Source organism: Suricata suricatta, chromosome 7, assembly GCF_006229205.1.
Source record: "Suricata suricatta isolate VVHF042 chromosome 7, meerkat_22Aug2017_6uvM2_HiC, whole genome shotgun sequence".
Taxonomy (NCBI): domain Eukaryota; kingdom Metazoa; phylum Chordata; class Mammalia; order Carnivora; family Herpestidae; genus Suricata; species Suricata suricatta.
Window position 1 is genome coordinate 28,648,245 of NC_043706.1, and position 22,059 is coordinate 28,670,303.

At 45.3% G+C, this 22,059-nt stretch overlaps 2 protein-coding genes across 6 annotated transcripts in view; both read right to left on the minus strand.

Moving 5' to 3' along the window:
- Window positions 1-7,511, minus strand: part of FLOT1 (flotillin 1) — a 12,272-nt gene extending 4,761 nt beyond the window's left edge. The window contains exons 1-8 of one of the 5 annotated variants that reach the window (XM_029944092.1): window positions 7,347-7,511; window positions 6,978-7,034; window positions 6,605-6,680; window positions 6,430-6,520; window positions 6,049-6,192; window positions 5,793-5,912; window positions 5,609-5,704; window positions 5,233-5,385 (exon numbers count right to left, since the gene is read on the minus strand). In XM_029944092.1, the coding sequence (XP_029799952.1) occupies window positions 5,233-5,385; window positions 5,609-5,704; window positions 5,793-5,912; window positions 6,049-6,192; window positions 6,430-6,520; window positions 6,605-6,680; window positions 6,978-7,020 (723 nt within the window). In that variant the 5' untranslated portion in view covers window positions 7,021-7,034; window positions 7,347-7,511. Of the gene's footprint in view, window positions 1-5,232; window positions 5,386-5,608; window positions 5,705-5,792; window positions 5,913-6,048; window positions 6,193-6,429; window positions 6,521-6,604; window positions 6,681-6,977; window positions 7,239-7,346 lie in introns of those variants that run through there. The other 4 variants (XM_029944094.1, XM_029944093.1, XM_029944095.1 and 1 more) reach the window with 4 other exon arrangements.
- A 390-nt stretch (window positions 7,512-7,901) lies between these two features.
- Window positions 7,902-9,222, minus strand: IER3 (immediate early response 3). Its single transcript, XM_029944313.1, has 2 exons — window positions 8,967-9,222; window positions 7,902-8,862 (listed from the first exon to the last, which is right to left on the minus strand). Exons 1-2 carry the CDS (start codon window positions 9,174-9,176, stop codon window positions 8,602-8,604), a joined length of 471 nt encoding a protein of 156 aa, XP_029800173.1. The 5' UTR covers window positions 9,177-9,222; the 3' UTR covers window positions 7,902-8,601.
- Between the last annotated feature and the right edge of the window lie 12,837 nt (window positions 9,223-22,059).

Here is a 22,059-nt window from a genome sequence, read left to right on the forward strand (position 1 = left end):
GATACTTTCTTTGCTCTCCATGTTCTGAAATTTCACAGTGTAGTTGTTGTTCATTAATTGTATTACATACTTGGTGGAGGGTTTCAATCTAGAAAGTCATACCTTTCAGAATAAACATTTAAAAATGTTTTCCATTGGTGATTTTCTTCCCGGTTTCTTTGTTCTGTTGATTTATTAGATTAATAAATCTACAGATTAGGATTAAATTTATTAAAATTAGAATTCATTAGAATTTGATTAATAAATCCATTAGAATTACTTTCAACGTGGTTTTCTCCCTCATTTCTGTCATCTTATTAATTTCTAGAAGCTTTTATTTATTTAATTTTTTTGTTTACTTATTTTTGAGAGAGAGAGGGAGAGCAAGCGAGTGTATAAGTAGGGTAAGGGCAGATAGAGAAGGAGACACAGAATCCAAAGCAGGCTCCAGATTCAGAGCTACAGCATAGAGCCTGATGCAGGGCTCAAACCCACAAACCATGAGATCTTGACCTGAGCTGAAGTCAGACACTCAAGCAACTGAACCACCCAAAGCATCCCTAAGAACTCTTTTATTTATATGTTTATTTATATTATATTTGAGAGAACATAAGTGGGGGAGGGGCGACCGAGAAATCCAAGCAGGCTCCACATTGTTAACACAGAACCTGATGCAGGGCTCAATCTCAGGAACTGTGAGATCATGACCTGAGCCAAAATTAAGAGTCAGACATTTAACTGAGTGAGCCACCCAGGCACCCCAAGAGCTCTTTTTTTTTTTCTTTTCCTGTTGCTGGGAGCCATTTCTGAAGTAAGACAGGTTTGCAAGGCCTCCCAACGTCAGATGGCTCAGATGGTGACCAGCATCTTTCCCCAACTCAACCCCCACTCAATTTCTGCTTAAGCACCAACCCCCAAGGCGCCTGACTGATATCAGGAGTGACTTGCCTTCTTTTGCTAAAAATATGTGAATTGTACATTGTGAAAAAACTTGTTATAGGAGTTTCTTCTTTTGTGATTATAGGAGCAAATGTTACATTTCCTGAGAAAACCTGTTTTTCTTCATCTCGAAAACAAGCCATTGACCCCTGCTCACAAAAGAACTAACTTTTGCCTTTGCTATGCTAAAAACATCACCTTGTATTTGAATGCTAAAGATTCCTTCTTTCCCCATATAATAAACATCTTGTCACCTACTTCACTCTCTATTGGTAAAGATTATGCATGAGTCTTCCACCAATCTATGTTCTGGGAAATTTTTATGTACCAAAGTATTTGTTATCAGATATTATTGTCTAAGGCAATTGCCACTTCTGTTTTGTACCCCATACATTTTTTCAATAAATAAAGCTGACTCTGGGGTCAGTGCAGAGATGCCTGCCTGGTGATCAGAAAGAAACTCGTGGCTCTCTTTTCACTTTCGCCTCCGATACCATCCATCCTTCAGGGAGCCCTGGATCTGCTGAAACTAGGCTCCGGCATTCTGTTCTATGTCCTCATTTTCTGGGTGTGAGTTCTTCTCTTATTTCACTGGGGATACTTGAAATTTTTTAAGCTTTTCTCTCCCTGTATATATATATGTTATATATTCATTATATATATATATATATATATATATATACACACACTATATATTATATATGTAATATATAAATGTAATATATAATATATGAATATATATAGTATATATATATATAAACACACACATATCCTTCAAATTGCTTTGCTGTTTGTGGTTTTGGTCTCAGTCTTCCATGTTGCAGTATTCTCTCATATATCAGGTAATCCTTGGCTGTCTGCTCACAGTAAAGGAGGTTTAAAACAGTGAAAGAAAACTGTGGGCATGTGGATAAAGCTTGTTGACTTTGAGCTTTACTCTAGGGTGATCTGGGCAGGTCACCTACTGAGGAACCTCTGATTCAGAATTTTTAAGCCTTTCCCTTTGGATTAGTCATGTTCCCCAGCACTGTCTTCTGATGTCTTCTTTGGAAGATGGAGGGCCTGGGGGCAAATGGGGTAAGGGAGTTAGGGAAGGCTGTCAACATTTAGTATTCAATGGTCACATTGTGCCTGTCATTGATAAAGTACCAGGCCTTCACCTATGCCTAGCTGGCCCACATCATATCCTCTGGTTTACTCTTGTCAGATAATAAACCTCCCGATGTCTACTAGAGCAGACAAAGTCCCATGATCTAGACACAGGGAGCCAGGGAGGAGCTCTGAGAAGTCACTTTTTACCTGTTTCTCCTCATTTCAACAGTCTCATCACAACTCCAGAGGCACCTGCTGCTGCTATCTCCTGAGCCTTAGCGGATTACATTGTTTTCTCCCTGCAGCTCTGGGCCCAGCTGTCTCAGATTGGCTTAGTCAATTACGATGGCTTTCTGGGTTCCAAAATGATATTATGCTTTCTGTTCCTTCTGATTCTATTCTGTTTTTGTCTTCTCCTTCTTTTCAAAAAATCACTCTATGTGGTTTTAGTGAGGTTTGAAAGGGAGTGCAATTAACTACATTTATTCAATGATCATATTTGAAAAAGCTTCCAACTTAAATTCCTGCTTCCTCTCTTGTCTTCTGACAGTTCTCCACACAGCAGCCAGATTGATCCTGGTGAAAACGTAAATTAGACCATGGCACCACCCTGCTTAAAGTTCTCCAACAGTATGGGGCACCTGGATGTCTCAGTCAGATGAGCATCTGACTCTTGGTTTCTGATCAGGTCGTGATCTCAAGCTTCATGGGGTCGAGCCCTGCACTGGGCTCCACATCAGGAGTGTGGAGCCTACTTGGGATTCTCTCTCTCACTGTTCCTCCCCTGCTCTTGTGTGTGCGCTTTCTCAAAATAAATATTATTTAAAAAAAGATCTCCAGTAGCATTCCTCTGGGCTTTGAATTCTAAGACTCCATCATTACTACCTGAACCCTATGTGATCTGACCATACTTGCCTTGCCATCTCACTGCATACCAGCCACATCAGATCAGAACCTTGCTTTCTGTTCCTGGGATATACCAAGCTTTCCTACCTCAGAGGTTTTGCACAAGACAGTCCTCTGTCTAGCCACATGTGGCTATTTATATTTGAATTTATTAAAATTAAATAAAATTTAAAATTCTGTTCCTCACATTTCACTAGCCATAGTTTCACAAGTCCCATTTCAAGCACTCAACATCACAGCACAGATTTACAGCACTTCCATCATCATAGAAAGTTCTATTTGAACAGCACTGGCCTAGAATGCTCTTGGTCCATGACTCTTTACATTGCTGGCTCCTTCTCATCTTCAGGTTTCATCTCATAAATCACTTCCTCACTGAAGCTTTCTTGGATCGGCCCAACCTAATATAGTACCTCTCAACTGTTTTTTGCATCACTATGTATATCTTTCATAGCACTTAAACAATGTAATTAGAACCCATTAAAATTATGTACTTGCTTATTAGCTGTTTCCTGTGTTACAATTTAAGTTCCATGAGGGCAGGAACCTTTTCTGCCTCATTCATACTTATATCCTCACTTCCAAAACAATGTCTGGCACATAGTAGCCACTTAATACATATTTGTTGAATGAATCCTTATTTCATGAGCACCTAGCATAAAGCCTGGCACAAAATAAAGCACTGATAAAAGCTGGAACAGAGCTGAAACCAGCCCAATCCTTTGATCTGCAGACAAGTAAAGCCATATTTAGAAGGTTAAGGACCACTCAAGCTAATGGTTTCCACAATGTTAATGCTTCTCAAACTCCAGTGTGTACATGAATCCCCTAGGGATTTTGTTAACTTGCAGGCTTTGAGGGCACCTGGCTGGCTCAGTTGGTAGAGCATGCAACTCTTGATCTCAGGGTCGTGCATTCAAGTCCCACACTGGGTGGTGCAGCCTACTTAAAAAGAAATGCAGACTCTGATTCAGTCAGTAGGACTGGAGCTGGATATTTTGTATGTAACAAGTTCCACAGTGATGCTGATGCTGCCGGTAGGCAGATGTGCTGAGAAGCAAAGGACTATGCTATACTCAATTACCTGTTAAACCACCAGGAATTTAACATCATAAACTAAAAGTGTTTTGCACTTCATTAGGCTTTCAGCCTGCACCCACTCTTGGCAAAACCAAATTTCATAATATTGCTATCCTTTGGGTAAAGGTCTCAAAGTACAGTTGATTCTCATTATTTGTGGTAAATCTGTTTTATAGAGTAGCCATGAATACTGATTTAGCAAATACTTATTTTGTTGTTAGGAAAAATATATGGTTAGGTTCCTGTGAGCCCCTGGTCACAACATTTTCATCAACAGATTAGTGTATGTCCTCATTTTACATGTGTTTCTGTTTAAAGATACCCTATGTAATATACATTAACTCATTAACAACAAACTCATAGCCAAAGCACTATAACACATGTCTGAAAGAAGCTTATCTAACACACGTATTTTCTCTATAAGCATTTCACAGCCTCCTTGCACTTAGGAACACAGCACTTTAGCAGTAGGCTTGGGGCCCATTTTAAACAGCAAAATCACCAAAAAAGAGTACAAAAATGCAAAAAATGTGGCAGTAAATATACTGTGAAAACAACACTCTTTATGAGAGCTGAAACAGGAAGGCAGAACATCTTGTTCAACCTTCATTGCACATTAGGCAACTCAAATTTTTCATTGCTCTGTGTATGTGTGCAAATGACCACAGAAGTACAAGTACAGTTTCTGGGATTACCAATAAATTTTTGAGTAGGCAAATTCTAAATACAGACTCTGCAAACAACAAGGACTGATCACATCTCCTTGCAATTATCAAGGGCTGCCCATATTTCACTTCACAGGATTCAAAGCTCATATCCATGTTTTTCTGCCCCATGCCCTTCTTGGATTACCAGGGCTGCTGTGAGCCCATGGAAAATCAGAAAAAGGTGCCCCTTTCCCTGGGTGGATGAAGAACCATTGACCTGTGGCAGAATGCACAGTATGGTGAGCAGAGCATGGGCTGGATCCTAGCTCTGCTTCCCCCTTTCATCCAGGTGCCCTTGCACAGGGGGACAGTCTGCTCAAACATATGACCAGTCCTACTGAACATATCCCTTTTTGGCCTTTACTTTACTTTTCAACTGAAATGGTTAGGTTTTTCAAATCTTCCTCTTATGGAGGAGTTGGGCCAGAAATGGACAGCCAGAGTAAAGGGATCAGAGTTAGAATCTGAGAAAGTTTGGATGCCTGAGATGGAGGGCTTGAGAAGAACTGCCCAGTGAGGTAGCTCTGACCTGAAGCTGATAGGCCAAATCAGCCTGTGCTCGGCGGGTGTTGACCTCGATGTCATATGCGGCCTTCTTTAGCTCATAGTCTCTCTGTGCTTTGGCCATTTCAATCTCACTCAGGTACTGAGCAGATACCTTTTCCTGCTTGGCTTTGGCCTCCTGTCCACACAGAGATCAGAGAAAAAGTCAGAGTAGGGAGAGGAAGGCCCCAGGGGGAGAGCCTGCTCCTCACTAGGCTCCGCTGTACGTGGCCTCATGTATTTCCTCTGCCAACCCAGCTCTACTGGCCCTCACTCAGTTGTGCCCCTTCCATTCCCTCTCCCGCTGCATACCCAACAACTCCATGGTGACCAAGTGACCCCCCAAGTGGGATCTATCTCACCCGGATCCCAGCATCTCTTTTGGCTTCTGCTTCTCCAATTCGAGCATCTTTTTGGACTTGAGCTGTCCTAGCCTTCCCTAAGGAGTGCAAATAATCCTGTGGGAGAGAAGCAGAAATCAGAATCCTCGGGAAGGTTTAAGAGATGGGAGCAGGGAACTGGAGAAGGTAAGTCACTTAGGTATACCTGATCATCATGAATATCCTTCAGGGTGTAGCTAACCACACTGATGCCCATGTTGACCAGGTCTGAGGAGGCCACTTTGAAAACTTGCTCTGAGAATTTCTGTCTGTCCTTATAGATTTCCTAGGGTAACAGAATCATAGGAAGGAGGAATTTAAGCTCTCAGTCCTCTGGCTACTATCTCCCACAGACTAGTTTGGTCCTTAGGCCTGATTCACTCTGACATGCCTTCCAGATCTTTCCCTGCCCTCAAGCCTACCTCCACAGTCATGTGGGCCATGATAGCCCTCTGGTGGCCCTCCAGAGTCTCCAGTGCAATGTGGGCAATCTCAGCCTCTGTCTTCCCCAGGAACATCTGGCAGGCAGCTGCCAACATCTCCTTGTTCTGCCCCTGGATTTTCACCTGTAGCCAGAGTAAGGATAGAACGAGTGTGGTGAAGGTCTCATGAAACCAAGTAGGAAGCAGGAAAAGAATGGAAGCGTCAAGTGCCTTGGGAATCCCTGGAGAAGGTGAGACTTAGCAGAGAAATTTCTCTGGAGCCAGAGGTTGGGAAGGCCATGGTCAGAAGATTCTTAATGTCTGGGGACAAAGAAGGCGATGAAGTAATGGACATCAGGGGAAAGGCTCTGAAAGCCTCACCTGGGCAATGCCAGTGACTGAGATAGGGACCCCATGGCGAGTGTAAACCTTTTCACTCTTGACATTGAGGGTCAGTGTGTTGAGAGAGATCCTATGGGAAAAAGGAGTGGACAGTGAGAAAAAAAGGAAAGAGAGAAAACTGGGATTCCCCTTCCCTAGTTCTCTTTCTACATACCTCTGGATCTGCTGGATGCAGGGGAGGACAAAAACACGCCCTCCAGCTACCATGACTGGGGGGCTTCGGCAGAAACCTGCAAGGTGAGGGGGTGGTAAGCTGCGGTGGTGGGGGTAGGTCTAGAATATGGAAGACTGAAAAACTGGGGCTGGAGGGATAATCCCCACGAGGAAATCTGGGAGCTGGAAGGGAGACAGTCTGGGCCTCGGAAGGGTAGCGGCTGGGAATCACAAGTGGGTGGCTTTCAGCCATGGCGGGTGGTATGGACAGAAGGGTTGGCGCTGGGGAGCTGGTAGGGAGAAGGAAGGGTAAAGAGCAGAGGCTGGATGGTAAGAGTCTGGGGAGCACTGGCTGAGAAGAGAACAATACTTACCGGAGACCACCATGGCCTCATTTGGGCCACAGGTGAAAAACATGGCTCAGGTTAGAGCTGGAGGAAAGGGAGAGAAAGACTTTGCGGGCGGGGTCCACAGAAGTGAATACTCTCGGGTTTCAAGGCCCAGTCCCTTCCACACCCATTGGTCCGCTAAGGCTTTTCCCTGTGCAGTCCTACAGATCTCCAGCGGCTCCCTCCCACGCCGGCTTATGACCACTCCCTGCCCCCGGTCCGTCCCTGTCCTGCCATCAGTGAGGACAGTTTCTCACTCATCTGATAATGCTCTCCCGCGCCTAGCGGCCTCCAGACGTTGAACCACCCTCCTTGCTCCTCCGCAGCCCGACTACGTCTCCCCTCCCCATCCACCTTCTTTCACGCAAGCAGCGGCGGGGCTGGAGTCCCGGGAAGGGTCGTGGCGCGCAGCGGACCTGGGAGCTGAGCAACGGTCCCGACGTACGGCTTTCCGGGAAGCTGGGCCTGCTCCAGCGCCCCACACCAGGCCGCACCCTATTGCTGCGGCAGAAGCGACCCCGCCCCCCGGCGGCAAGCCAACCTCTTCCTCCTCCCTGCGCCCTGGGCCCGCCCCTTTCCCGGCAAGCCGCGCTTCGGTTCGCCGCTAGCGCGCAGCCGGGCCTACCCTAGCTGTTGCGCCAGCGGCCGCCCCAGCTGAGAGCTCAGCCCGCGGACGCCGGCCGTGACCTCCGTGGGTCTGGCTACCCGGGGCGGGGGAGATTGCTTCATCTCCGACTTGCCCCGCGGTAATAACTGGGAAAACCGCACACCGGGCAAAGAACGGTCGCATCCGTTCACCTCGGGGGGAGCACCCGCTAGGGACGTGGCCCCAGTCCCTCCCTCCGGTCCTTGGCGCCCGAAGGTGTAGGAAGAGTGGGGAATCGCCGCTTGCAAAGATACATTCAGATAACGGCTGACCGTAAATCGAGTTTATTTGTGTTCACAGAACATACCGGGCGACCCCACAGCCGCCCCCGACAGAACCACGGACCTTTGACACTAGCCACCCCTTGGGGGTAACTTCGAGGAGATCCACGGCCAAGGACCTTATTCCCAAAGTCCACCAAAGTCTCACACAATAGATCCGCGGAGGTGATCCCGGAGGACAGAATACCAGCCCCTAAACCTAAGACCCGCCACCATCCTTGCCTTTTAGCCCGGGCGCTCTCCCGGACGCATATCCTCTTCATTCCTTCTAGGGAAAAGGATCTCCCTAAATTCTAGGAGCCCGGCTTCCACCTTTCCCACAAAGCTCAACAAATACCAAGAGATCTGGATTTTCAGTAGGGGGGCACATCTCACACCCCTGCATAAGTTAAAATAAATATTACATACACCCCTCCATCACCTAGGGGGACATACATAAATACATATAAATATTAATTAGGACAAGAAATAAATTAATGACTCTCTTCCCCACCCGGCCTCGCCCCGGACTGTCGGTGCTCCTCTAATCCCAGGCTCAGGCTGGAGTCTCCGCTGCAATTTTGAGTTTAAACTGCCTTCGGAAATCCCAGTTTGGGATACGCTCTCGTGCACCAGGTACACCTGGCGTTTCTTTGGTTTTTCGGATTCTTTTGAGGAGGGGGGGAAATGTGGGGAGTCCCGGTTAGAAGGCGGCCGGGTGTTGCTGGAGAAATGTGCTGAGGTCCAGAGCGTAGTCCGACGGCTCAGAGGTCAGATTAAGGGGCTCGAGGACTGGGGGCGCAGATGTGGGCGTGGGGGGTGAGCCGCTGGGAGCGTCCTCCGGAGCCAGGGGTGGCGGCAGACCCTCTTCAGCCATCAGGATCTGGCAGAAGATGATGGTGAGCAAAAGAAAAAGTAGCCTTTTGGCAGGGTTCGGATCCTCTACTGGCAGCTGGCGCCGGACCTGAGGAAAGACAACGAAGGGAACAGGTTAGCTGAGATCTCGGTGTCCAGCTGTTCCCTCTGCCCTGCCCCGCCCCACCTGCTGCCCACTTCCTCGACACTCACCACTCGTGGGTAGAGGACCCTACGGCTGCGCTTTCGATGCCCGCGGGAGGCGCTAGGCCGCGCGGCAGGGGCGACCGCAGGCTCCGGGAGAGGGTCGAAGGTGAAAATCTCAGGACCAGAGCCCCGCCGGGGTCCGGGGCTGGTGGAAGAGACGGGGGTCGGGGCCTGCAGAACAGTCATGGTGGAGAGGGAGCTGCGAGAGTGACACATGGTGCGCTGAGTTGGGCGGAAGGCCGAATGCGGACCAGCGTTCGAGCGGAGCAAATTTTGTGCGCCCGGGAATTGGGCGGATCCTTTTTGACTCCACCCACGACTGGGAGTGGTGGGCCGGAGTAAACTGGAAATTCCGAAGATTAAGCAAAGAGAGGAGGTGGCCTATGATTGCATAGGCTGCCAACTGTGTGTTGTGAGTGTGTGAGTTTGAGTGGAGTGGGTGAGATCCCGGGCTGCAGGCACATGTCGGGACATGTGGATGGAGAGGGGCCACAAGATAGCTTAGGAGGTGGTTGGGCCACAGGTCCCATCTCTGGGGAGGCAGGAGGACTTACAAAAGAAATCTTGATGCTACAATAGTGACCTAGTAAAGTCAAGGAATTAGTTATACTGGCACATTCATACACTTGTAGATGCACATAAAAACACACACACACCCCAAGAGGAAAGTCATTACTGAAACAGCCAAGAAGACATGGAAAAATGAACTAACTCACTGGTACACAGAAACAATGCTTCCTGCCTCAGCACACACCATTTTGTAGGGGCAATAAAAATTGTCCCTTCTTTGGCTGGTCTAATAATTAAATTGAGGGGCGACTGTGTGTCTCAGTCGGTTGAGTGTCCGGCTTCAGCTCAGGTCATGATCTCATGGTTCGTGGATTCAAGCCCTGTGTCGGGCTCTGTGCTGACAGCTAGCTCAGAGCCTGGAGCCTGATTCTGTGTCTCTCCCTCTCTCTCTGACTCTCCCCTGCTCACGCTGTCTCTCTGTCTCTCAAAAATAAAAAATTTTAAAAAATGAAAAATAATTAAATTGATATAAGTTAGAATAACAGGAGAGAAACAAGTTTAATTACTTCAGGAACCCAGGAGCCATGAGATTCAAAGGCAGCAAGGCTTATAAGCGATCTTGAGCTAAGGAATGGACCAGTGGCCTGGGGCTTCAAAGGGGAGGAAGGCAATTCAGAGGAAGATAAGAACCGATGTTTGGGAGTCAGAAGTTTGCCCTGTCAAGCATAAGTCTTTCAGATAAAAGGTTATCTGTGTAATAGCTTTCTTTATGTTCAGGCCTCTATCTACATTTTTTTAGTCAGTTAAGGGAGGGAGGTAAAAAGCTTTTCCTGAGTCTGCTGGGTGTTGATTGCCTTCACCTCGAAATAATTCACATAGCATAGTGGCACATTTTGGGGTGGCCTATTCTGCTCCTCTTTAATATGTACACAACACGTGTATAGTCACGCGCACACACACACAGAGGAAAGGTGCAGAAACTTTGCAGGTACAACATCAAAGCTACCCACTTAGATGTGGGCAGAGATGCTCACATAAGGCTGGAGAAAGGCAAGAGGTTGGCAGCCACCCAGATTTGTCTCTTGTCATATAGAAAAATAACAAAATTTATGTGAAGAACATTTTAAACTGTGAGATGTTCTTCAAATATGGTAATGGTAATAAGAGAGAATGGGGAGGTACTTGACTAAAAAAAAATAGAGAATTGACACATTTTCATAACTGCCTCAGAGACAGCTGCTCATGAACACACAATTTAACATTTAACATTTTTTGAGCATTTACTGGTGCCAGGCACCCTGTTGAAGGCACTGTACAAAGTACTGAGGTTGTGAATTCCAGCATATGGGCTGCTGAGTGAGGCAAACCAGATTGAGCCAGCACCTCACTGTTGTGGGCCTTTCCCTATGCATGGGGAGGGGACCCCAATCAGGAGAACTGTCTTGAGGGTCCTAAGGAAACTGAAGACCAAGTGTAAAGGGGAACCCAAAGGAACTAGTGTTCACATATGTCTAATCAATAAGGTGGAGAAAAGAAAAGTTGAGGGCTTCGTGGAAGAGTGGCATTTGAGATAACTTTGAACAATAGGTAGGATACCACAGAGTCAGCTGTATAAGATGACTGTGAGGTAGAGAATGGACTCAGCAAAGGCCTTGAGCTGGAAAAGTACAGGATATGTTTGGGGAATCACAAGAAAAACAATCTTACAGTAAGTTTCCTGTAAAGGAGTAAGGGAAGCAATGATACTGGAAAGGAGGTGGGCAGAGTGGAGAGAACTAAGCTGACAGGAGATTGAGTTTGACTCTAGACTGTGGATTCTGTGGGTCATGGCAGGCTATAAAAGAAGGGCAGTTCAGGCTGGGAACTGAGTAGGGCATGGGATAGGAAACTATTGGAAAGGTTCAGGTAGAAGGTAACAAAGGCATGAGATGGGCCATTGTTGGGAACCATCCTGGACCTGTTGGATCTGGACTCTGGCAGGCCATGGCAGAAGGAACCAGGAAGAGGGGGTGCAGTAAGAGACATTCATAGCACAAGACCACAGGGATTTAGTAATGAGATGGGAATCATTAGAATCATGGAGCATGGAGAGTGTGGTGCTGATAGTAAGAACATGAAGACTTTAAGGCTGACTCCAGGAATTTGAAATGCACCTGGCTCAGGTCTTTACTCCAGATCATATTATGCCTGGTACACAGAGGGTGCATATATGATCTCTTCCATTACAGGCTGTGCTGTGAAACACATGTCTTTGTGTCCTGCATAAAACCCAGCAGAGTGCCTTACCTGTAGTAGTGGCTCAACAGTCTTATTAAATGAAAGCTAAAAATGCATATGTGGTATTCACACAGTGGCTGGGTCACCCCAAGCTTTGAGACATGGTTACACTGTTTCAAGCCCCACATAGAGATTTACATCTTAAGAACAGCTGGGACAATTTTTTTTTTTTGAGAGACAGAGACACAACACAACTGGGGAAGGGGCAGAGAGAGCAGAAGACACTGAGTCCAAAGCAGGCTCCAGGCTCCAAACTGTCAGCACAGAGCCTGATGTGGGGCTCGAACCCCTGAACACAAGCTCATGACCTGAACCGAAGCTGGACACTGAACCACCCAGGCTCCCCTAGCTAAGACATTTCTGACACACATACCAAACAGGAAACACGAAACACATAATGGCACTTCTCAACCAAGGACATGTGAGATGCAAATAGAGGACATTTCCGCAACTGGGCTAAAATAGATATATTATTTCTGTATAGATACATGTAATTCTGCTTCCTGGGCCTCTCTGTTGCTTTATTTTATTTACACCCATCACTGCTGTCTAAACTCATGTATTATACACTTCTTCCTGACCAACATAAAACACTCTTCCTCTATAGAGACACATCCCTTTTCCATACCTGCCTTTCACACCTGCAACCATCCTTGTTTTCACACCTAAGCAGTGAGCCCACACACCTATCTACATCCTTATTCCAAGGGAACCTGCATGCCACACAACTATTAACATGAATACATGACAATTGACATGAGTGCATGGGCTGACATACATGCTCACACAGATGTAAACTGGGGGTGGAGGAGATAGTGATGATGGAAGAAACAGGCTTGGTGGGAGAGAGGTGGGGACACCCAAAGTCAGGAATGCACAACTTGTTTATGATGGAAAATTTCTCTAGGGCATTAGGAAGGGGTTGGGAGGGAAACAAAGCGGGCTGTCAGGATCTTGTTTCACCACTACCTCCCACATCTGGAATCTGGGCCTCCAGCTGGGCCTAGTTATCTTTACTGTTCTTCCGGCACAGAGAGACCTTTCTTTGTGGCAAGGCCAGAATGGGACAGAGAACAAGACAACTCATACTGCTCACCATTCCTTCTCAACCAATCTTATCCCTGTTTCTGCTACCCTCAGAGACACACAGCTCTCCCCACCGCCTCCTGACACACAGGAAGCTAGGGAAAGGTTGAGAGTGAATCATTAAGCCATTTAAAGGGTGCAGGGGTGAGTGCTGGGGGATGAGTTAAGTCCAGAAAGAGCCAGAGGCTAAGACGGCAGCTGGCAGCTGGACCAGTTCTCCCTGCCTTAATCCTGGGCAAACAGGCTACTGGCCCCTTTCCATTTCACTGCTCTCACTGCTCCTCATTTCCTCTCCATCTTCCCCACGATTACCACGCTCCTTCACTCCCCTCATTTGGCCTGTGAACTTGACCTCCTGCCAACCTCTTTCTTAGGCCCTTGTGCGTTTTCTTACAACACTTGCTACCATGGGGAGTCATTTTATCTATTTGTTTACTTTTTGTTGTTTGTCTCCCCCACAAATATAATCTCCATAAATATACAGGACCACATCCGCCCTTTTCCTCATGATACCTTGGTGGTATCTCCAGTACCTAGTAGTGGGTTAATAAATATTCTTAAATCTATCTCCTCTGACGTATCTGTTTATCTAGCTGTGTCCCTTCAGAGGGCCCCCTCTGCTCCCCCCAATGCTTCCTCTCCAAAGAGGGGATGGGAGATGCTCGACTGTGGCTCAGGGGAATCTGACATTGAATTGGGAATAACTGTTCAGGCGATGGTTGGCAAAGCCCTGGCCCTCACTCTGTATAAATCCCTGGCATAAGAGTGAGTTGTGCCTGCTGGCCACCTGGAGTATTGCTGCATTACTAACTGAAGACTAACATGGGAGACAAAGGAAGGAGACAGATATTTGGAAGTGGGAACTTTTGAAAAAGGGAATCAAGGTTAGAGGGCTGGAGTCAGGGTACTCAAGGAATAGAAACTGAAAGCTCAGCGGCATCTGGATATTTGGTAGATACTCAGTAACTTTGTTGACTCCACTTGGTTTTGCAGTAGAAAGGAGACATGATGTAGCAAAAAGAGCGTATTAGAATCTAGTGGTGTTAGAGGAAACTGGGTTTGAATTCCAGTTACTTAACTTCTCCAAAAATGTCTTCTCAATTGAAAAGTGGGCAAATTGGCTTTCAGGTTATCGTGAGGATTAAGGATAGAAGTATACGCTCCTAGGCACATAGCAGGCACTTCTTCCCATGATGGCCACTATTATGATTAAACGAAGAGGGGTTGCTTTGGGGGGAGATATGGGCAGCAGTGAGCTGAGATCAAGGTTACAAAATAGCCTCAAACTGCTAACGTCATCAGGACATAGAATTTCTTTTGGGGGGGCACCTGGGTGGCTCAGTCAGTTAAGCATCTGACTTCGGCTCAGGTCATGATCTTTCGGATCAGGAGTTTGAGCCCTGTGTCGGGCTCTGTGCTGACAGCTTGGAGCCTGGAGCCTGCTGTAAATTCTGTGTCTCCCTCTGTCTCTGCGCCTCCCCTTCTCATACCTGCCTCTCTCTCTCTCTCTCTCTCTCTCTTTCTCTCTCAAAAAGAAATAAACATTAAAACGTTTTTTAAATGGAATTTCTCTTTCTGTTTTCACCCCACCCCCTTCCTTCCTTCTCCATCTCAGATGGGTTTTGTGGCTTTTTCTTTTCTTCAGAGAAGCAGAGACTTCTGCATTCCTAGTTCTTGCTCAGCCAGTTGACTGATTTTAAACACCCTTCCCCTCCCCGCCCCATGTACACACATTCTAGCTGGAACAATTCTTGCAAGAGGCATGGCAATAGGGTGAGCTGGTGAATTCTTGGCAGCAAGTTAATAAATGACCCTCAAAGACACTCAGTTGGACCTTAGGAAGGTCAAGATCAGGACCTGACAGTTTTCCCTGATGCAAAAGGAAGCCAAGAATGCCTGGAGCACCAAAGCAAGGTCACAAAAGAATATGGTTTCCCCCGTCCTGGTATACAGGCTGGTCCATCCTAGCTCTGTCCAACTCAACCAAAATTTCTTGGAGGCTGCTGAGAGTGGGGAGCTGGGAAAGGACCCAATGTACCCGTTCCTGTGCCAACACTAGCTTTCTAGGACCTGGTGTTGTAGCTCCTCCCTTTGGCCTCAATTTCCTTCCTATCAGATGCTCTATGAGAGCAGGACTGTATCCATCTTGTTCACTGCTCTATATTCAGTGCCTAGAACTGTGCTTCTCCATTGTTATAGGTTACCTGAAAAGGCTGGACATGGAGGGCCCTTTAGCTCATTAATGTTACAGAATTGTTCATGTGGGAAGCAGCTTGCATCTCTCTGTAGAGAGCTCCCATGTCGGTATTTGGAAAGTATGATTGCAATTTAATTCAAAGTATAATGTGGGTGGTGGGGAAGAGGAAAGTGCAACAAGTAAAGTATTTCCCCCTTTTGTCTCACCTTTTCAGACACTCTGTATTTACTGGATGAGTATCTATAAAGTCAAGTGCTTAGATTAAAGGCTCTCTGATGTCTCTCCCTCCTTTGCAACCCCATAATTCAGCAGGGGCTCCCCTGGGTTCTCAGAAGTTAAACTAGGCCTCCCTCCTACTTTTAGCACAGCTGCCATAGGCCCTTTTCTTTGAAGGTTGGGAGAAGCCTCTGGGGATGGGATGAGAGTTCTGGGCTGGCCTGCCTCCAGCTGCCAACAGGCCCTCCTCCCTGTATCACGTGTTAGCACTAGGGCTTGACTGCCTGCCAGGGGGTGAGCGCTGAGGCGGGTTTTCTGGGAAGGGTAGATGCCTGTGTGACTCAGAACCAAGTTAGGGAAAAAACATATTCACTCAATCTCTGACACCCTCCTGCCTGGCCTGGCTTTGACCATGAGCTCATGAAAGAGGAAGCTGGGCCAGGCAGACCTTCCCTCTTGTTTTCTCTCCATGGCCTCACAGATTCCCTGCAGTGTCTGGGCCTCATGTTGCCGTCATCCTGGCTCCAGGGTGGCCCTGACTCTTTTGTGACAGTTTTCCTTCCCAGACAATTGGTCAGTTGTTTCCCCAGGTTGGAAATCCCACCCTGCACAGAAGGGGATTGCTCACAAGGGGAGGCTGAAAATACTGTTGTCCCTTGAGTTTGTTGATCTCTCAGAGCCTGGAGTCTGCTTTGGATTCTGTGTCTCCCTCTCTCTCTGCCCCTCTCCTGCTTCCACTCTGTCTTTCTCTTTCAAAAATAAATAAATATTAAAAATATTTTAAAAAATTTCTGAGCAACTGAGCTACTCTCAGGGTTGCTTTATACTGAGACTTACCTAATACTTTTGGCATGCAGAACAGTCCACTACCAGAAATGCATATTTTATTTCAGTGGAAATTATGACAAGGATGGGCTACAAAGAACCTTCCTAACTCTCCTCCCCACTGTCCATCTTCTATGTCTTCCTCAGAGCTTTCTTGTTAAAAGATGGACTTGACCGAGTCAGTGCCTGCCAAGCAATTCCGTGCCTCCCAACCCTTCAGTGGGGTGACACTGGCTTCCCAACCTGAATCTGGGCAACTTCACAGGATTTGTCCTTCAACTCCGCCAGTGCTTTCCTGGTGACCAGAGATACAGCACTGCTGTTCTCACAAGTGCCAAACTCTTACCCATTGGACACTTCACACATGACACATGCGGTTTCCTCTCCTTTTTCCTCTCCATCCTCCTGGGAATACCCTGCCCTGACTCCCATGTACAGAATTAGTCTATCTACTTTTTAAAAAACGTATTTATTTATTTTTGAGAGAAAGAGAGAGAGAGAACACAAGTGGGGGAGGAGTGGAGAAAGAGAGGGGGACGCAGAATTCGAAGCAGGCTCCAACACAGCAGGCTGTGCTGACAGCTCAAAGCCCCAGTTCAGGGCTCAAACTCCTGAGATCATGACCTGAGCTGAAGTCAGACACTTAACCGACTGAGCCATCCAGGCACTCCTAATCAATCTACTTTGTACAAAAACCTCTTGAGACATCAAACACAGTTTATAGTCATTTGTTTATCTTTCTGATTGCCTGGATAGCCATTGCCTTTTCTCACCAGACATTGTGATGCAGCCATTTTGATACTAGGAATCTTTTGACAAGGCAAAAGAAGTTATTAAATTGGGCACCTGGGTGGCTCAATCAGTTGAGCATCCAACTTCAGCTCGGGTCATGATCTTGCGGTTTGTGAGTTTGAGCCCCACATCAGGCTCTGTGCTGACATCAAAGAGCCTGGAGCCTGCTTCAGATTCTGTGTCTTTCTCTCTACCCCTCCCCCGCTCATTCTCTCACTCTCTCTCTCTCTCTCTCTTTTATTCTCTGTCTCTTTCTCTCTCAAAATTAAACATTAAAAAAGAATTTTAAAAAAAGGTTATTAAATTACCAGCACTTAAAGAAAATCAAAAAGAGGGGCACCTGTGTGACTCAGTCAGTTAAGCATCTGACTCTTGATTTTGGCTTAGGTCATGATCTCACAACTGTGAGTTAGAAGCTCCACAACAGGCTCAGTGCAGAGTGTGGAAACTGCTTGGGATTCTCTCTCTCTCTGCCTCTCCCCTGCTCCCTATCTCTCTGTCAGAATAAATAAACCTAAAAATATAAAAATCAGAAAGAAATGTATAAACCAGGTATTCTCCACCCATCTTTGTGGGTTGTACTCACCCTGTCTCTGAATCCCATCCCTTCACATAGAATTTGCTACTGCTTGATATTACCTTATTATTAAAAGTCAGGTGTATTGACATATAGCTTACATACAGTAAAATGCATCATTTTTAGGAGTACAGTTTAATGAGTTTTGACAAACTCATAAACTTGTGTGAATGTCACTGCAACATGATACAGAATATCCTCATTGTCCCAGAAAATTCCTCATGTTCCTTTATAGTCAATACCCTCTCTCCACACCCAGCCCCTAGTGACCACTGATCTGATTTCCATTCCTGTAGTTTTGCCCATTCTAAAATGTCGTATAAATAAAACTATATGAGGCATTCTTTTGTGTCTGGATTATTTTGCTTAGTATAATATCTCTGTGATTCATCCATGTTCTTGCATGAATCCCTGGACTTTTCCTTTTGATTTCTGAATTGTATTCCATTGTATAAATAGACCACAGTTGGCTACTCATTCACCATTGGTGGACATTTGTGATTTTTTTCTTCTTTTTGGCTGCTATAAATAATACTGCTCTGAACATTTTACATGACTCTTTTTGTGGACATGTGTTCTTTTTTTCTTTTTTTAATTTATTTTTGAGACAGAGAGAGATGGAGCACGAGTGGGGGAGGGGCAGAGAGAGGGGGAGACAGAATCTGAAACAGGCTCCAGGCTCTGAGCTGTCAGCACAGAACCAGATGCGGGGCTTGAACCCACAAACCATGAAATAATGACCTGAGCTGAAGTCAGACGCTTCACTGACTGAGCCACCAAGGCTCCCCATTGTTTTTCTTGCATAAATATCTAGGAGTAGTATAATTAGGTGTAGATTTAACTTTATAAGAAATTTCCAGAGTGGTTTACCATTTTATTCTTTTAAGGAAGGTGCCTGAAAACATCTTTGTTGCTGGGACAGCTGGCTGGCTCAGTCAGTAGAGCATGCAACTCTTGAGTTCAGGGTGGTGAGTTCAAGCCCACTTTGGGCTAAGTATAACTAACTTAAAAACAAAACAAACAAAAAATCCCCGTCAACCAAATCTGCCAAGTGAAAATGTTTTCTTCATCAGAGAATAGGTTCTTACTCAGGTTACCTCAGGGGACAGTGATGGGCTGGAATGCAGCTATGTCCTTGGTTAGCAATTGATCCTCTAAAGGACTGTCACGTCCTCAGGATGCTGCTAGCAATTTCCCTGGGAACTGCAACAGCTTGAAGAACACACTCTCCTGCCCTCACCCAACAACCTTGTGTCTCAGTATCTCTGTCTGCCTTGTTCCCACTCCCCTGTAGGCACTGTTCTTTCTGACTGCTATGAATGAATCCATTGTTGGTTTTCACAAACCTCGGATATTATTATTTATACCCTTATTTTACAGGGGAGGAAAATGAGAGGTTCGATGAGTTTCCCAAGACTGCATAACCCTAAAGTAGTAGGAGTTAGACTAGAGCTCTGGTCTACCTCATTCCGAAGACCAGCCATATGGCATATTGGTCAGAATGAAGTCTAGAGCTAGTCCACTTGGGTCAAATTTCATTGTTCAAGTTTATCTAGTATTAGTAGTAAGCCTCTGAAAAGAGGGCCTTTATAACATCTGTTTAACAAGTGAAGAGACCCCCCCAGGCCATTATGCAGCAGGGGAGGAGCAGTGTTAGGATTGCCATCCAGGAAATTTGGCTCTAGAGACAGAGCAACCAACCTCTATGTTTTCCTGTCTTTCAACAATTCTTATTATTAAAGTTATTATTTGGCTCACTGCCCTGGCTTTTAGTGTCTTTGGGGTTTTACACTACTTTGACAGTTGCATCCTTGCTTGGGTCTCACTTTCAAACTCTGAATGTGTTGTGCACTCACTTTCCAGGATAAAATAACCTTGGTAGGCATCCCTTTTGGGCATGGGTACCTCTGGCCATATCAATGCCCTTTTACCAGCTCTTGAGAGCTGCCTCTAGCGCAGGCAAGGATCCTAATGTAGCAGGTAAAATCAGGGAAGTAAGTTATTTGCAGGGTGACCCAAGCCCAAGAAATCTCCTCCAGCTCTTTATCTCAAGAGGATAAGGACTTGAGCTCATCTGAAGGGATTATTTGCTTCCATAAACAATTTTTAAATATAATTTATTGTCAAATTGGCTTACATACAACACTCAGTGCTCATCCCAACAAGTGCCCTCCTCAGTGCCTATCACCCATTTCCCCGTCTCCCCCTCCTCAATCGTTCTCTGTATTTAAGAGTCTCTTGTGGTTTGCCTCTCTCCCCTTCTGTTTGTAACTATTTTTTCCCCATTCTTTCCCCCATGGACTTCTGTTAAGTTTCTCAAGATCCACATGTGAGTGAAAATATATGATATCTGTCCTTCTCTGACTGACTTCACTCAGCATAATACCTTCCAGTTCTATCCATGTTGCTGCAAATGGCATGATTTCATTCTTTCTCATTGCCAAGTACTATTCCATTGTACATATAAACCACATCTTCTTTATCCATTCATCAGCTGATAGACATTTAGCCTCTGTCCATAGTTTGGCTATTGTTGAAAGTGCTGCCATAAACGTTGGGATACATGTGCCTCTATGAATCAGCACTCCTGTATCCCTCGGGTAAATTCCTGGTAGTGCTGGATCCATAAACAAATTTTGAACTCTTTCAGTTGAGACAATCATTGAACCCATTGTCAGGGCTTAATACTGCACCTGACACATATTAGGTACTCAGTGATTTTGATTGATTGAATGAATGAATGAATGAATGAATAAAGGATCCAGATTCTTTTAGTTTAGCTCTGTGCTGTCCCATTGGGTTTCATGTGGCTATTTACATTTTAATTAAAGAAAATTTAAATGAAGAAAAATTTTTAATTTACATCACCATATTTCAAGTGCACAATGGTTATCATATTGGAAAGCATGGTTATAGCACATTTCCATCATCATAGAAAGTTCTATTGGACAATGCTGGGTTAGAGGATGGGGCAAGAGAAGGAAAAGTGGTGCGTAGGGAAAACATTTACTGAAGGCTGATAGCTTTACATTGTTTTAAATACTTTTAAAACAGCCATGATCAATCTTCTCTCATTAGATTATGTTGCATACTGTCCATTTAGAGGTCTCGGAATCACTTCAGAAATCTATTCTTGAAAAAGGGGAATTAGATCTCTGATCACATCCATGAGCCAAACTTCTGAGAAACAGAAGACAGGAGATTGAAGGAGGAACTAAAGCCACAGTTTTCTTTCTGTCATAGGCCACATGGAACTAACCCATCCAGGGTGCATTGTGCCCATTATCTCATCTGGTCTTCTCAACAGCCCTGTAGGATACAAAAGGGCAGTGGAGGTAAATGGCTGAAGGTCATGTATTTATGAAATGGTGGAGGTAAATTCCCATACTCAAAACATCAGTAGATTGAGTAACAACTGTGTTCCAACTAAGAGCAGTAAAAGGCAGAAAGATGGATAAAATATGCTTCAAGAAGCTTATAACCCAGTGAAGAAAGACAGAATAACTATATAACTGTACATATATACACATGTATATATGTATATATATTATATACATGCACGTATACATTAATATGTACACATTCTATGTATGTATAGACATATATGTGTGTGTAGATACATAATAGCATATGACTAACATTTGTTTGGTATATTAAAGCTTATAAGTACTTTTCCTCAGCAAACCACTATGATGAATAGCAAATGAATAGAATGTTGATACAGAAAGCAAGCATTCTAGGAATTCAGTGCAGGGTGAGATCACTGCAGGATTGGGTGAGGGGGAAAGTTTTGGTGGAGGCACAGAACTAGCAAGAATGCTGGGCAGTCACACAAACTCAATACAACTTCTGGCTTCCATACTAGAAATCTGCTAGACTCTCCGTTGCTTATAGTTTTTAATGAGGTGATTGTAAATTCATTTTACTTTCTAGAAGATAAAATGCTAACTGAGTACTAAGGGGTCTGTGTTTTCTCTCTGATTCTCAATCCAAATGATCAACATATTAAAAACAACAACAAACCTCCCACACACTTTATGTGATTCTAGAAGCATGGAGTAACTTGGACACTCTATATAAAAAGATTTGAGTTGCCTTTACGTAACTACCCTGTGATGGGTATCCAGGGGTATAGTTCAAACACCTTACTTAACACTCAGGGTTGGGGTGCCTGGGTGGCTCAGTCAGTTAAGCGTCTGTCTTCAGCTCAGGTCATGATCTCACAGTTTGTGGGTTTGAGCCCCATGTTGGGCTCTGTGCTGACAATTAGCTCAGAGCCTCCGTCCTGTCTTTGGATTCTGTGTCTCCCTCTCTCTGACCCTCCCCTGCTCGCTCTCTCTGTCTCTCAAAAATAAAAACATTTAAAAAAAACACTCATGGGTATGTAATGTCAATTCTGCTCATAATTCCTGTGGTGTAGAATGCATAAAACTCCAGCCCTGCATTCTGACTGGGCTTGCCTCAGTTCTCTTTACCTAATCATGGCCACTTCCCTGTTGGTAGTGATTTAGAAAGGTCTTTCTAAGGCTCTCTGCACTTTGCCTCAGCTTCCTTTAATTTTATCTAAGGCTTCTGTCTTTCTTCCTTTGGATTTCTTTGGTTTAAAGCCACAGAAACTC

What these genes read in the sequence shown, in the direction of transcription:
- IER3 (XM_029944313.1), bottom strand. Translation starts at nt 9,176, where the DNA reads ATGTGTCACTCTCGCAGCTCCCTCTCCACCATGACTGTTCTGCAGGCC. An exon ending in GGGTCCTCTACCCACGAGTG is followed by an intron (nt 8,863 to 8,966) that starts GTGAGTGTCGAG and finishes GTCTTTCCTCAG; the next exon opens with GTCCGGCGCCAGCTGCCAGT.